The following is a 16,181-nucleotide window of genomic DNA, read 5'->3' on the forward strand; positions in this document are numbered from 1 at the left end:
CAGAGGTAACTCTCCTCTCTGAGATCATTCCCATTAAATAAACCCTGTTGTGACTGAGGGGTTGCTCATTCGTGTGTGTGTGCTTATGGAAAATACTGGAATGTGGTTTTTTGAGCATCACTGGCCTCTTCAATTGCACAGGCTAATACCAGTAATCTGTGGACATCTAAGGGAACAACTAAATAGATAGAATATTTTAGCTGGAAGGGACCTACAGTCATCCAGTCCGACTGCCTGGACAGTTCAGGGCTGGCCAAGTTAGCGTGTTGTTAAGGGCATTGTCCCAATGCCTCTGGAACACTGACAGGCCTGGGGCATTGACCCCTCTAGGAAACCAGACTGGTGAAAAATGACACAGAATAAATGATAAAGAAGAGTGTTTTGGAGTCTTTTGGGGAGAAGAGATGGTACTTGACTAAGGGGAAGAGACTGTGGTGTAAACATGGATAACTCAGAGTTGACCTCTGTCATATCCTTAGTCTTTCAGAGGACATTTTTACTGTATTCCCTGACACATCTGAAATTACTGATGACAGCTTTGTGTTGAAGTCCTTCAGCTCACTATATTAGAGTTGTCCCTTCTTTGGTTTACAGTAGAAGTTGGCTTTAAAATGGCGTTGAAGCATTTTCACGAACAGAAGTAGAAAGATGAGCAAATTCTTTGAAAAAAAGAAAAATCATCAGTAAGTCCCTTTCTGGCCTGATAACTTTAATGGCCTTTCGGCAAATATTCAGCTCTGGTTTTATGTAATGATGGTCAGCCAGTGCTCTTCAGTGTGTCGTGGTCATTAAGAATTGTTTTTAACTTTTCTGTGCTGTAATGAGCTGTAACAGGCCAGTTGCTGGAGACCAAATGTTTCATTGATTGCAAGACCTGTGAAGCAAAATACTTGGAAATCTCCTGCCACTGATTAATGTAAGGGCTTGAGAAGGTGTGCACATCAGAAATGTATCTGCTTTAGCTCTCCTTAGCTCTTCAGTGGGTGACATTTAGTAAGATCAGATTAGCATCACTTGTCCTTTCAATTATGTGTAGCACTGAGTGGAAATGAAGAAAAATCTGTTTCTAGAAAGCTCAGTACGTGGGAACGTTATTTAAGAGTAAGTGACCTTTATGTAAGAAGGACTATGAAATTCCTTTTTTCTTTAAATAAAGTATCAGTTGTGACTTCATTTCCTAATTGTGGTAATGTCAAGAAAATCATGTAAATCAAATTGCACTGTTTTCCGAAATACTACGGATTTTTCCTCTCTGTGGAACAAAGGAACCTAATTAATGTTTTTTGGGTTTTTTCTTCTGTGGCAGTAATTAGTCTGTAGTTGTTCCTACACCTAATTATACCTCTCAGTGTCTTAAAATGCTTACAATATCCAGTCTGAAAGAGAATTAGCAAGTACATTTTTAGTGGGTCATTTATCAGTTGCATGTGTTTCTTTTAGACAACTGTATGTTGCAGCTAAGTTCTGTGATTTTTGTGTTTGTACAGAAATTTGAACAAATATGTATATAATTACATTTTAAGGGAGAGTCATGGGTGGGGTTGGCTAAGAAGCAACATAAACATATATATAATTGATAATTCTCCCACACTTCCATAGTCTTCACCCAGTGGTACTGGAAACCTTTTCTCCCCAAGCATGTTGAAATGTTATATAGGGGAGAAAACTGTTTCCCCTCCTGCCAGCACAATTTCTGTGACCTGGTTATTCCTTGAAGAAGTAGAACAAACAGCAGAGAACATACAGATGAAATGAAGATGGTCTGTCACAGTGTCCACTGCAGGTCCCCTGGCTGGAGAAGTGGAGTAGCATCTCAGATTTGGTCTAAGCCTTTGCAGAATGATAGTGCCAAGTACAGTTCCCATGTGTTGGGAGGTAGTTGAATGAATGAGCCTCAGCATGTATGTTTGCTCTGTATTAATGTCAAGGAAGGTAGAATAGAAGCACAGAGAGATCAGTTGCTAAATGCGATGCCCTTGTCTGATGACTGGCATCATCATTCCCTGGTTATTGCAAGTTTCAAGCAGTCTAACTAAAGAATTGTTTACACTCATGGTTTGATCAAGACAATTTACACCCATTTTAGCAGCAATTACAGATATGTTTCAGTCCTACTGGCTTGTGAAATTCTATTAAAATATAAAATTAGGTAAGTTAACATATCCTTGCAAAAACCTGCAGGAAAAATCATTTTCATATTGGGTAAAACATAAGTGATAAAAGGAAATTACGAATGAGCACCAAGACAAATGGCATGCTACAGTTTACTGTGCAAGTGTGGGTAGATAGAAAATTAGCATTCAGAAAAGTTTTCCAGGTAGTTTCTCCTCATACTGCTGCATTGTGTAGGTGAGTATTGCTATTAACAATAATGGCATTTGTATTAAGGGTATTCTGATCCTGTACTTGGGGCTTTGCAATGAGGGCTGTGCAAATGAAAAAGAAGAGGGAGAACTGTTCCAAGTGTCAGATGGTTAATTTGTTTATGCATTTCAACTTTGTTCCTAGAAAACAGGAGTAAACACTTTTAGAATATATGAGTTAACTGTGTGTCATGTGATAAAACCACATTAAATGTTTGATATGACATGTTTCAGCTGTTAGTAATGAAGTAAGACATGGAATTAGATGCTATTCCTTAAGTATTTTCAAGGAATCCCTGGTTCTGGTGAGAAATAAAATTTTCTCTTGCATTTTGGTCTGTGTACATCTGCAGGTACTTCAAGCTTCATGGATAACTGAATATTTCAGACAGGAGATCATGAATAAGAGCAGCATCTAGACCCAAGGTTGTCACTGTAGTGAAAGCTACTTTCTGCACATCTGCAGCAGCCTCATAAGAAAAATAATGCTTTTCTTAGAGTAATAACTGTTTAATCCCTAAAGTGGTAATTGGAGTTCAGCTTAGTGCAACAGGATCATGTTGACCAGTTTTTCAAGAGCACATTTTAGGTTCCAACTTCACTTTGCTGATGATGGTGAACTCATGACTGAGTTTGGCTTCCTTCATGAGCTTTGCCCAAACAGATTACTGAGGCTGTCACGTCAGTAGCTGAATGAACACGATGTGCTGAATGAGTTTCATTTTAAGGTCCATAAACACTGTTAGTTGCTGCCATACTGGGAAAGTGGATGTGGTGCTGCACAAGGAAGATAAACACATGTAGGGCTGTAAGAACATTAGTTTGCTACTGCTGAACTATGTTTGTTCTCTTTTGATCTTAGCTTTAAGTCCTCTCTTATTTATATCTATGTTGCCTATTAACACATTGCCATTGCAAGCCAGGTGCTGGTGGCTGCCTAGTCATCTACTTCTTCCTGACTGTGTAGTTTCAACAGGCCATTGGATGCTCTTTGTAATTTTTCCCAGATCTTTCAGTCAAATACTGTTAATTCCCGTTTAAGTTGTTCTCAGTATTGTCCCTCCTGTCTGTTCCTTGGCCCCAGATGTGGCTGCACACAGGAATCATCTGTCAGGCACTTTGCTGATCTGTCTTCCATTCCTCCTGAGTGTGCCCAGGTGCTTCTTCCAAAAAAAGCAATTTTTCTTGCTATGGAGGAGCTTCTGTAGGCTGAAATACTTCCATTCTCAGTTATTTCAGACATCTGACAAGTAACTATCTGTTGTAAATAGGGGTTACAAACTCAAATTCAGCACCAGATGAAAGATGATCTAGTAGAAACAAGCTAAAAATCAATTTTTGGCTGAAGTACCCTTTGTCAGCCTGCAGATGTGCTATGTAATTTAGTGAAGAAAACCAAACTCTTCCCATCTGACTTATGACTTCTCATTTTCCATTCTCCACTTTTGCTTTTTTAAGGAAGGAAATGTTGTCTCCCTCACTAGTCCTGTTGTTATTATTATTATTCCTAGAAACAAAAATCATATTGACAGTGGTGAGCATACAGTATTACGCAGATTATATATGATATAATATAATAAATATAATATACTATAATGTAGGTATCTTCTAGAAAGCAGATCTTCAGGTCAAAGGGGCAAGTGCATCCCATCTCTTTGGTCCACACCTCATGTTAGGACTGGAAGCCAGGGTTGGGGGAGATTGTGGGAGCCCAAAACTCTTGAGGGGAACTCTTGTCATGTGTTTGGGTTCCCTCAGCATCTGCCTGCAAAAAGAGATCCCAAAGAGTGGCTTGAAAAGGTGCCCTAAAGCTGAAAATATCAGGTCAGCCTAGTGCTGGTCAAAGGAGCAGTGATGGATGTGGGGATGCTGCAGATGTGAAGCTTTTCTCTTTGAGCTGAATGTTTTAAAATGCAGTGGAAATGAAAAGAAAAAAAGTGTGCATTGATTTACTCCTGTATCTCTGAATTAGATGGGTTTGATCTGCAACTTTGCTTTCCTTGATGCCACCTGTAATACAGGGAGCTGCTGGTGGGGGAGAGAAAATCACAGAAGTCAGTGAGTGTTTGATAAAATTCTTTAACCAAATTAGAGGAATAGTCTAAGAAAGCAGGTGGGGGCTGTAAATGTGCAGATAACAGTGTTGCATTAATAATATTAAAAGAGATGTTGGCTTGTGGAATGCTTGTACTTTAGTTTCTAATTAGGCAGTTTCCCTTTTATCCTGGTGTGAGGCCTCAGGTTGCCAGGTTGGACTGCTGCTGTATTAATGATTCCTCTCCAGCCAAAATTGTGGCAGATGGCTACATTTTTTGGGAGGCAGTAACAGAACCAGTTCAGGTGGCTATTTCAGCCTTTTTGCCTCAGCTCAAGATTGCCATCTTACTTAGTGCTGTACGGTAGAATTTCTTTCAAATTCTTGTAAGAACCAGTGGGTTACTAAAACATAAACAAACCCCAAGAGTTTGAAAGGGAACCTACTGATTAAAATGTGCTGGGAACTAATGAGCAGAGGTAGAGCGAGTACATTCATATTGTTCTGCTCAACTGGAAGTGACTAAAGTGGAGGAAACAAAATAGCTGCAACATGTAAAACATTTCCAAGAAGATCTTCACTGAGAATAAAAAGGTATTGATGAAAAACTAACAGGAGTGGTGTCTCCCTAACAATCGTTGTAGGACATCATGTTCTCTCTGCTGTGAGCAGGTAAATGAATAATCCATGACCAACGTGAGAATGTCTGGGAAGGGAGAATTGGGATCAGCCGAGTGAGATGAGGGGAAGTAGCCTCTGGAGAGCGTCTCCATCCCTGGAGAAAGTTGCTTTCTTTTCAATATCCACTGTTAATTTGGTGGAGAGGAGAGGCAACACCACAGCATAGTAAATTAGAATAATTCAGATTTAATTATGGATCGTGCAAACTTAAAAAAACAAACAGCTGTACTGAGAATGCCATTAACCCACAGAGGCAGTGTGTTTTCGAAGGCAAGGTACCAGTTAAGGTATGTAGCCTTCTGTCTTTTAAATTCAGCTGGGCAAGCCGGTGAGAGGGAGATAAAGAATGTGGGAGCTTTTCCATACACAGATTAAGTCAACTTTTAAATGCATAAGAGATTAAATCCTTGCAAAACAACCTCAAAGCTGATTTTTCTTAAGAAAATGTATGGAACGAGGCCTGGATGAAGCACAGTGAACAAGGTCAGACTTGCCAAGAAGACAAAGGTGTACAGAACTTATGTTTAAATGTGCTTTTTAAATTAGATTTAAATCTGAATCCCTATATTTAAAAAATGAAATTGCAATAATATGAAGAAATCTTACTTTTGATAGCTTTTAATGTATGCAGACATTAAAATGCTCCAAATGTATAGCCACCTACATCAATTAACTACACTATTTTAAAAATAACAGGAATAATCCTGGAGGATTATGAAGTGCCTACTTCAAACATGAGGAAAATACTACCTTATCATTAAAAAATCACTAGTGTTTTGAAGTTAGGGTTTCATCTTCATTATGTATCTTACATCATGATCTGCATCTTCAAACACAATTACAAAGCATTAGTGTCATAGTAAAGCCCAATAGCAATTGAATTTGACCTAGTAATCAGCCTTTCTTCTTTCAAAATTGGAAACCCTCTTTCCTCGAGTATGGTTGAATCTCAGAAGTTTTAGTGTGCTTCTACTACAGTCTTGTCATGCAAGCTTTTCCATAGTTTTTGCTTTCCTTACAGATGTTTTTTTGAGATAGAGAAGTAAAAATGAGGGGACATGGGAACTAGATGGGAGTATTAGTATTAACTGAACTGGGAGGATTAGTCCCATTCCCAAATGACAGGAGGAGCTCAAGTGTTTTTCCAGATCACTTCCTCAGTGTTATGAAACCTTAATCATATCCAAAAGGTGAAAATGTAATTTGAGGACTAAGTCCTTGGTATCGACCATGTAAATGTCTATCAGTGTACCTTAAGCCCAGCCTGGGGTAAGGACCTGCTTCTCTGTTAGCTGGTAGGGAATATTTATCCTCCCTTGCTTACCTAACTCTGCTGATGATTACAAAGAGGTCTTTATTCTAAAATATGCATTGCATCTTTTTTGCTATCTGTTGCCCTTGGATCAGGCTTGGGGACAAGTCTCTGCATTTCTGAGGCTACTGCAGTGGTTTCTGAGGCAGCTGCCTGATTGAGCTGCAAGAAGTGGAGAGGGAGAGCAGTCTTGTATCCTCAGTCTTAATGCTGTCCTAAGTAGATGAGCAAATTTTGTTCCATAAGAACAGGTTTGTGTCAGTCTTGTGAAACTGTGCTGTGGCTGCTTATGTGAGCCTCAGAAATGTGGGCTGGCAGGTAGTTCTTAAACTGTAGAAACTAAAGAATATAAAAACCTATTTCTTCTTTGAAAATTGGCTCTAAACTCTCCTCTCAAAAACTTGTGGGCATAGATCTTTGATTTCTAATCAAGATGTGGGGCTCTCTAAAACTCGGTGGGGTTAGTAAGTCACGTTAGTCCTCAGAGAACATTTCCAGTAATTTGAATTACCAGAACATGTCCTTTTACTACAGATGATTCTTGATCTCTGTTTGTACTTACGTGGATTGCAATCATAATGTAATACAAATTGATTTCTGTCCCTGAGAGCTAATGAGAGACCCAGTTTCTTTGAAATGCTCAAATTGGTTATACTCTGCGTCTCATGCAAAGCCAAAGGATAAAGCTAGCACCTAGATAGGGAGGTCAAAAATCTCTCTTGGCTTCCTAGTGATTTAAAATCTGCTGAAATGGTTAAGATATTTGAATGTGTACTAAATGATAAAAAAAAAAGTGATCCTACACAACAAATTTTATGTTCCCCAAGTTCAGGGCTATTGCGTGCACAGACGTTGTTCCCACTGGAGGCTGAGTGGATGGATGCACAACCTAAGTGCTTCTTCTTTATTTATTTTCATCTCTATTCTGCTCAGCACCTGGGAGTCGGGGTCTTGCCTAGAAATTGCTGGCTAACATGCAACTGTTATTGAAAAACATCTGAGCAGAGCGACGAAAGATAAAGTCAGATTCTCCTTAGTAACTGTACACTTATTTTTATAAGATTAGGTGACATTGGGTTTGTTCTGTATTATATTGTTGGACGAGTTTGTGCACGCTCATGTTTAGTTTTATCAGTGGAAGTGTTTTGGAAGTCACTTCCTTAGTGTGGTGTGGTCTTCTCAGCCTGCTCTCGAGCAGAGCTGTCCGTGTGGGCCTGCCCAGCACTCCCAGGCTGGCATCCTTTTCCATGCTCCGTATCTCCCTCCTTATAATTATGCTTACCCTGTGACTTCTCACTCATAGACCACCGTGTGTTCTGTCTGAACCTGTTTCTGTCCCTGCTCTTTGACTGGCTTCCATCTGTGAGCTCTTCAGAACTGAGAAGTGTGTAACATGTTACAAACATATCAACAGTCTGTCCATTCTAATTTTAAATAGGATTACTCTGGCTTAAAATGGCACAGATGAGCATAAGATGTGTTTTTTTTATCTTAAGGTGCAAATAAAATCCAAAACCATAAGAGCCAACATATTAATCTTGTTTTAGCGGTAGTTTTAAACCAGCAGCACACACAGTCTATTGTAACAGAACACAGGTTCAATCCTTTTTGATTCCTAGGTAGTAGGAAATCCATTGGCAGATATTCTTCCTGGTAATTCATATAATCATTTTACAAGGTTATAGTAGTTGCAAAAGGGACAATGAGCTTCTGCTTTCCCCAACCTCCTCGTCATTGTTAGTGTGTTAATAAGGTGACATTTTTATACCGGCCTTTAACAGCTCTGCAGAGCACGTGGTGCCACTTTTCACAAGATGGATACTTTGAGCTGATAAATGTAATAACCAGGAATGTCAGTGCCACTCCAGTGTAAACACATGTTCTCATTTTTATTGTTTCAGGTTTATCCCAATTTATAGGGGACCAAGTCATACGTACAAGATACAAAGGCTGACAGAGTCCACTTGTTACTCGTTCAGAATACAGGCAGTAAATGATGCTGGGGAGGGACCTTTCTCAGAAATCTGTACCTTCTGCACAACTAAGTCAGTCCCACCTGCAATCAAAGGTATGTAGCAGATTTTTTTTACATATATGTACATAACATGTAAATATTTATGTCATTGTTAAGTATGCAGTGAGTTTTTAAGGGTTACCACAAGTATGGAATAACATGTGAAGAATCAGTTTGTGCTGCTTGTAGGTTTCTGTGAATTCTGAAGTTATGGTGAGAAGCTAAATTATCACCCAAAAAATCACATAAACAATATAAATGTTATGTAAACCACTGCTGTTATACATAAACTGTTAAAATGCTACTGCTAACAATGTTTGCTAGGGGATTGCTCTGGATTACAGCAGCACTTATACAAAGGATCTAACAGCTGTAGTGTATATGTGTACCTACCAACTTCAGCTTTAATAAAGTTTAATGTTTTTAGTTGTGTAGGTGATGTCTAACATAGAACTTTAGGGTTTGTTTTTCCTTGAATGCATAAAATTAATTATGATATTTCACCTATAGAGCATTAGAATTAGAACTCAGTATGTGTTCCACTAGAAGAACTAAAGGCCTAATTAAATGAAGTTTTATAATGAAATGTCTTTTGCTCTGTGTAAATTTTGTCCTAAGTAATTATGCTCCTTCTGAGGAGGAGGAAGGAAGGAGCAAAACTAAAAACAGTACAAAACACAGTAAAAGATGTTTCATTATAAAACTTCATGTAATTAAGGCCTTGAGTTCTAGACCTAATTAGGCTGCCTTTTCCCTGTTACAAAGGCAGTGGGTTCACTGTATGGGCCGTCAGATCAGCTGAGCTGAAATCAGATGCACTCTTTTTCCTGGGTGCTTAAGTTTCCCTGTCAAGTCATGTCATTTACTGGGAGAAACAGCAACTGTCAGTTTGTCAGAGAGGTTTTGTTTGCTGCTCTGCGCTTAAAATCTGGCTTTGGTGATTTTGACACCTTTTGTAACCAAAGATGTAGAGAGGGCAGAGCACTGCAGGGGTGTATTTCCCTGCTCCCTAGGTTAGCTGCTTTGAGTCACCCCCAGAAAGAACAATGTTCTCAAGCAAAAAATATCTGTGTGATTGAGGGTACAGATATTTAGCCAGGGGTGAATTATCCCAATTCACACCATTACACAGGTGTAAGATGTGCTGCCAGCCAAGGGAACAGAGCTCATGCTGGATGACCCAGGGCAGGTGCATCTGCAGCACTAAGTGGATAAAGCCAGCCCAATGATGCTGGCATGCACTGTAGTCACACTTGCATTTTGTTGGATAATAATCAATTTTATTCAATTCACCTCACCTAGGTTTTTGTTTTAAACTTGCCTGCCTATTGAGTTCCTGTTAAATATGACTCACACCCTGGGCTGAATATCAAGCGGTAAAATATGGTGCAAATAGCAGGTCGTGTGTAGGCTGGGACCTTGGGTACCTGACAAAATACTGGCTGTAACAGAGAAAAGGGCACAACAAAAACTGTGCTAGTGAACACTGCTGAGGGGAGGTGATGCTGCAGGGAGGAGAGATCTGATGAGGCAAGATGGTGATGTTGATTCCCTTATGTGTTCAGGGCAATACAGAGGAATTTATGTGATAAACTTAGTTCAGTTTTTCATCTCTCAGAAGCAAATGTTTATTCTCCTCTAAAGTCTCCTAATTACTCATTTAGTGATGCCAACCCCAGAATAGCATTGTTGTTAATGGCAGTGTTTTGTAAGTGTCAGACAAAAATCTGCATGTATTGGGGTGAGGGATGGAAGGAGGAGGAAAAATAATTGAGAATGTTGTTGTCAGCTGAGATGAAGGCGTCTATTATCAGTCTCTCAACACTGGCAGATGTGCAGAGGGAAGTAAATGGATATTGATTACATTTGGGTCCTCATATGATTCATGTGTTCCTCTTGGGTAGTAACAAATCAGTCTAAAATTCATCTAATGTATGCAGCAGCATTTGTTTCTTTGATAGACCCTCCTGTTGTCTGTTTTCGTATGGTTGGGGCTCTAGATTGCCTTTAACAAGCTCGTGTCCTTGCACGTGCACATGTTAACCACCTGCTAAAGTGTTCAGTGCTCTTGTTTCTCTCAGTTTCCTTCTTTTTTTTGGTATTGTGCTTGCTTCCTCTGCCTGATCAAGAGGTTGGTGGACCCTGGATGCCGTTGCAGTTTTTTGATGCCTTCCAGTGGCAGATGCCTAGTTGTACACATAAACACACTGCCAGTGCTCTGCTCAGCTCACCTGTGAGCTTGCCCTTGGGTTTTTTTGGCTTTCAGCTGGTGAGAGATCCTTTCCCAAGGACAGCAGCCTTGTGACAGCTGGCAAATGGAATTTCTCTGGAGTTCTAGTGAAAGCATTAGTCTAAGTCTGGCTAGAAATAGCAGGTCTTATCATCTGGGTGTCAGGCACAGAGTTACATACAGCTCTAAGTTTTTTAAATTATGCTTGTGATTTTGCTTCCCAGGCTTGACTTAATAATTTTCTGCATTAAGAGATTTAACTTCCCTTCTCACATTCCTTCTATTTTTCCTGAATGAAATGTTTGATATTATTCCTCTCTTTCAATGACATGTAGCATGGGAGGAATGTGCAGTGTCTCCACTGGCACAGGTGTTTGCTCAGAACTTCATGAAATTGCTGCTTTTATGAATGCCTGTGCAATTTGTATGTTGGCTTCTGCTTTGAAAAGATCAGTGCACAGCATTGCAATTGAGTTTTAAAAGTTCAAAGTTTTCTATTGCATCCACTCCCCCTCTCTCCTGGCTCACACAGATCAGAGATGATCTGAGAGCTCTCTGCCCTTCTGCAGAAGGGATCTGGGTCCTATAATAAACTTCTTACAAGCTTGTTAATCAGCTGTAAATTTCACCCAGTTTTCTGTGGATAGTGTTTATTTTTGTTTAATACCACAGGAATCCTGAACTGCTTCATCAGGCAAGACTGCCCTGAAATAAATGAGCCTTTTGAGTGACTTAAATTTTATTTCTTTCATCCAGTGGTGATGGCAGTTTGATTTTTTTGGCCACATAAAGACAGTACAGATTATGTGCTACTTACCCCTGTGATGTCCCAAAGTTCCCTTTTTAAAATGTTCTGGTAAATATTACAGTGCTCATAAAATGAATAAGATTTCAGTGCAGTCTTTATATTAAATGTTAACGTATTTCATTTTGTTGCAGCCCCTCGAGTGACACAGCTGGGAGGAAACTCCTGTGAAATTACTTGGGAAATGGTCCCACCCATGAAGGGAGATCCTGTTGGTTATATTCTGCAGGTACTGGTTGGAAGAGAGTCTGAATACAAGCAGGTAGGGAAATGGTCTGGGTTTAATGTTGCTAAATTGATGTCAACGGAAATGGTTTTGAAAAATTGCTGTGCTGCTTCTTTGTATTTGGTGATGTGTCAGGTGCACTTTGGTAAAGGCTGAGTCAAAATTAAGGGCTGTAATAGGTTGTTTTGTCCCCTAAGGGAGTATATAGAACATCATTATCTTATTGGAGTGATTCGAGCTCTCTCTATAGTTAACCACTATTTTTAACTGAACTAACCTTTGAGAAGTTACAGTTCTCTCCACCCAGGCTTGCTTCTGAGCTTACTGGTGTTAACCACTATCTGAAGATGAGATGAAGCAGGTAGATTAATTCCTCCTTCACTAAGCCCATTTTAAGATCATCTGTCAAGGATTTCAGTCAAGTGCACAGCTTGAAAGTGGTTTGTTCATCTGTCCCGTTCTGGTCTAAGGTTTCAATACACAGTTGTATAAGTGCTGTATATCCTTCCTGGCACTGTGCAAACAAAGGGAATGAAGTACAGCTCATCCTTCTCTTCTTGCCTGTCTTCATTAGAGCTCGCAAGTGGACACTTCCCCAGAGCAGCAGTTCAGAACAGCTCATTCACAGCTAGACCTTTTGTTTCATCTGTCACACCTCTGACTGTGTGATTTGTAGTGCACTTCATCTGTGCCCTATCTGTTTCCTGTGCTTTCTTTCACTGTCATGCAGATTCCAATTAAATCCAAATTAGGGAATGAGATAAGCTAAACTTTCAATTAAACCCTTAAAAATATGTGTAAGGTAGTACTTTATTTGCAACTATGTCTTTGTTCCTCTTCAGCCTGTTTTTGAGTGTTACTGAGAATTAATGAATTATCAAAAATAACATTAAAAATGCTGGACAATTCATGGGGGTGGTAAAGATTCAGAACCTGACTTGTTTTTTGTCAGGAAATATTTTTGGTGCTGGTGTAGATAATAAAACCTCCCTGTACTGCCTTGGCTTCGTGATGTCAGTGGCAAGTGGACTCATTTACTGTTGCCTGATGTACAAAGTAGCCTTGATGTAACCTCCACACACAGCTTTAGTAAACTAAGTCCAGTGTTTAAAATATTCTGGATGTCCTCAGAGAGAACTGGGCATGGCTTCATGTTCCTTGGAGGTGGGTGATGGCTTAATCTGCACAGTGAAGAACTTGTGGTGTGAAAAAAAAAAACCAACACAGCAGTAAAGGGAATAAAACATACTTTCAGGGTCTTCTTATGCTGAAGGTCTTCATTTCTCAAGAGGCATGAACCTGATGAGGGGTTTTTGCATGAGTTGGCACAAGTAACTTACTGGCAGAAGCTCCTGGCTGGGATGCTCAAAGCTGCCACTAGGACTTGTGTAGTTGGGCTGCCTGATACCCAGCCACGGGAAAGAGGGAGAGTTCACTATTTCACCTTCTCACAAATCAGTTTTGCCCATCAGAATGTTTCATTTTCAGCACGAATGTGGGTGGTGCCTCAGCAGTGGGGCACATCACTGACTGTCCATGGGTTGAGCTGCAGAGGCTGTGAGCACACTCTGAGCTCCTGTTTTGTGCAAAGGAGATAAAATATGTAAATATCTTTGAGTGATTTTCTGGCTAGTACATTTCACTTCACCTCTGGCATGCCTGTGATCACCTGCTACTATTTAACTGAAAAGTAGTGTGATTGATATGTTCATTAATGTTAGTGATATGTTAATTACCTTTAAAGTGCAAGTCGTAAATTTATTTTTAAATATATTTTGTTCCCTGCAAGTGACATATATATTTTGCATATGTATCTTAAGGGGCATATTATATTAAAAATGTTTTGCAAATTGTTTTGAAGGGTTGCACAAATGAAAAATAATTGTAGATTTTTCAGGCTATTAATGGAAATAAAGGAATGAAAGGAAGCTATTCCTTTCCCTGCTGCAGGATTAGCCACTGACATGCTAAACTACACTAAAGCTGTAGTTTCCCTCTAGATCATATCCTCTGTACTCCAATGTTTGCAGCCCTCCACTGCCCAAAAGCTGCTGGTTTTCCACCATTTGACTTGCAGAGCTGATACTAAATTACTTAAAAACCCTTTTTTTCAGACTGGGACTATAACCATCCCTGCCCTTTTCTGGGAGAACATTATTTGTAAATATTTCTCTGCTGAGAATTATCTGAAGAACTGGATTTACAGGAACTAAACAGATAATATTTTAGCTCCCTGAAAAGTGTATTTAAAGAAATACTGAACTGCTTCTTTTCCTGTTTCTCACGTGATGTGTTCCTCTTTGTGTATTTGTATGCTTTATCTATTCAGATAATTTTAAAGAAGTAATGGCATACAATTCTTTTTAGGAAATCAAATCTTCCTTGTTTACGAATCAGGATGTAAACCGCAGCAGATTCCAGGAATCACTGGCCTGGATTTGTTTTTCTGTTTCTTGCACCTTTATCTGGCAAAGCTTAGTCAGAATTTAGCTTCAAATTGTGTTAAATAGGTTTGCTTAGTTTTAATCCAGAGTCAGGGGAGTGGGCTGGGCTGGGCAGCAGTTGCAGAGCTGGAGCTGGGGATAGTGGTTGTAATGCCCAGCAGCCCAAGATTTAGTTTCCCAGTTGAGCAGCTCTGGGACTGGAATCACCCAGGAACCAGCTCCTCATCAGAACTGACCATGGGAAATGAGAGCTGAGCTTTTTAAAAACTTCCTTAGCCTTAAATTGTTTGCCAGTGAGGCAAAATGTTCTACCTTTGAAATTTCCAAGAATTTCAAGGCAGTGGTGTTTCATCAGCTTCTGCCTCATCTTTTCTGGGAGCAAACTGTTCCCAAATGCTTTCCAAAAGAAGAAAAGGTAAGGGTAGGATACACTGGGTGTGTGAAAATTCCCTAGCAGTGCAGTGGGAAGCCTGCTCAGGCCTGCACCGAGGTTGGGTGCCTGCAAGAGCCTGGTTGGTCTTACCAAGCTCTCACTTCTATTATTATTTTCTCTTTGGTTTGTAGACACACAATGTCTGGAATGCTTTGGTGAACTGTTTATTTGTGTAAAGCTCTAAAAATTGGGTTTCCTTCTCTATTTTCCGTAGTAAGTACAAGGCACTTGTACTGGTTTTGTGCCAAAATACAGCAGACTTGTACAGCACCTGTTGGCATTTAGTGTTTAGTGCTACTTGCACTGAGTATTTTTTCTGCCTCCTGGTGCTAGTTTTGTGTCATGAGATGAAGCAAATAATTTCCTTCCTTTAGGGTTTTTCAGTGCAGACGACCTCCTGGCAGGTGGTCTGAGGTTCTCTGGTTTCTCTGTTCAGGAGACAAGGCTGTCCACACAACTCTGCAGGGTTTTATGAGCTTCTCAGCAGTGGAGTGAGTGAAGCTGATGTTGAGTTTGGATGAAATAATAAGCCAGTTTCTTAAAGAGAAATCTGTCAGGTGACTTTAGAAGAAGTTAGACCTATCAAGTGGACATGCTTTCAACATAGATTGAAACCCATCCCTGGAAGTGTTCAAGGCCAGGTTGGACAGAGCTTAGAGCAACCTGGTCTAGTGGAAGGTGTCCCTGCCCATGGCAGAGGGTTGGAACAAGATGAGCTTTAAGATCCCTTCCAACACAAACCATTCTATGATTATTTGTCTTCTTATCACCATACAAAATAGGCTCTTATTAATTACTAAATACACTGGTCATTGCAGTGGGATGCAACAACCAGGTAAGATTATCTTACACTTTCCATTGTGTTGCTTATAGGGCAATTATGGCTGTCATTGTTATTATTTGGAAAAGATGGAGGGAGGGTTGGAATTATTTAATGAGATCAGTGAAATTGAGAAACACTTGCCTGCAGGAATTCTCTGAGCTGTTTAGCTTGGATCAGTAGGATCAAATGCCATAAGAGGCTTCAGCAGCAGTTTATTACTTGTGATGATATTTTCATTGAGGGAACCAGGCAAAAAGCTCATCACGTTTTTATTATATTCTCAAGTGCCTAAACAGAAAAGCTGTTTTTAGGAACTGATAGTGATAAATTGGATAGGCACTTCACTTTGGCTTGTTGGCCAACAGAGCATAATGTGCTACATATAAAATACTATCGTGCTTTATAGAGTTATATTTGATGTCATATTTGTTTGGCAGATTTAAAGAACTTATTCATAATTGTCAATTTTTTTATTCTGTTGTGTATGTGAAGTCCATTGACGGAGTGTAACAGTGTTCACAACCAAACATGTGTCTGTGCTGAGGACACCCTGTCGTGGCTCCAGGGCGCTGCTGCACCTGGTGACAGAGGATACAGAGGCTGCTGTCAGAACTGGATGACAGTTAAGCACAATTTTTCACTTGTCACTGAGAAAGGACATAGGTCCACTGGTGCTAAGTACTCATCAAGCCACTGGAAGCAGGACAATTTCCACCACATTCCTAGCACTAATGCGGGAAATGTTTTGTCTTTATCATTAGTGAATATTAATTCATGTATTCTATGCACTTTCAACTATATTTCAAACTTCCCTT

General features: G+C 39.8%; 1 protein-coding gene across 3 annotated transcripts in view; it reads left to right on the forward strand.

Moving 5' to 3' along the window:
• The window catches only part of FNDC3B (fibronectin type III domain containing 3B), a 190,977-nt gene that overhangs the window by 169,073 nt on the left and 5,723 nt on the right, over positions 1-16,181 (forward strand). For all 3 annotated transcript variants that reach the window (XM_064665854.1, XM_064665853.1, XM_064665852.1), the window contains exons 24-25: positions 8,293-8,459; positions 11,575-11,702. In XM_064665854.1, coding sequence (XP_064521924.1) covers positions 8,293-8,459; positions 11,575-11,702 — 295 coding nt within the window. The remainder of the gene's footprint in view (positions 1-8,292; positions 8,460-11,574; positions 11,703-16,181) is intronic.

This window comes from Pseudopipra pipra, chromosome 10 (assembly GCF_036250125.1).
Source record: "Pseudopipra pipra isolate bDixPip1 chromosome 10, bDixPip1.hap1, whole genome shotgun sequence".
NCBI lineage: Eukaryota > Metazoa > Chordata > Aves > Passeriformes > Pipridae > Pseudopipra > Pseudopipra pipra.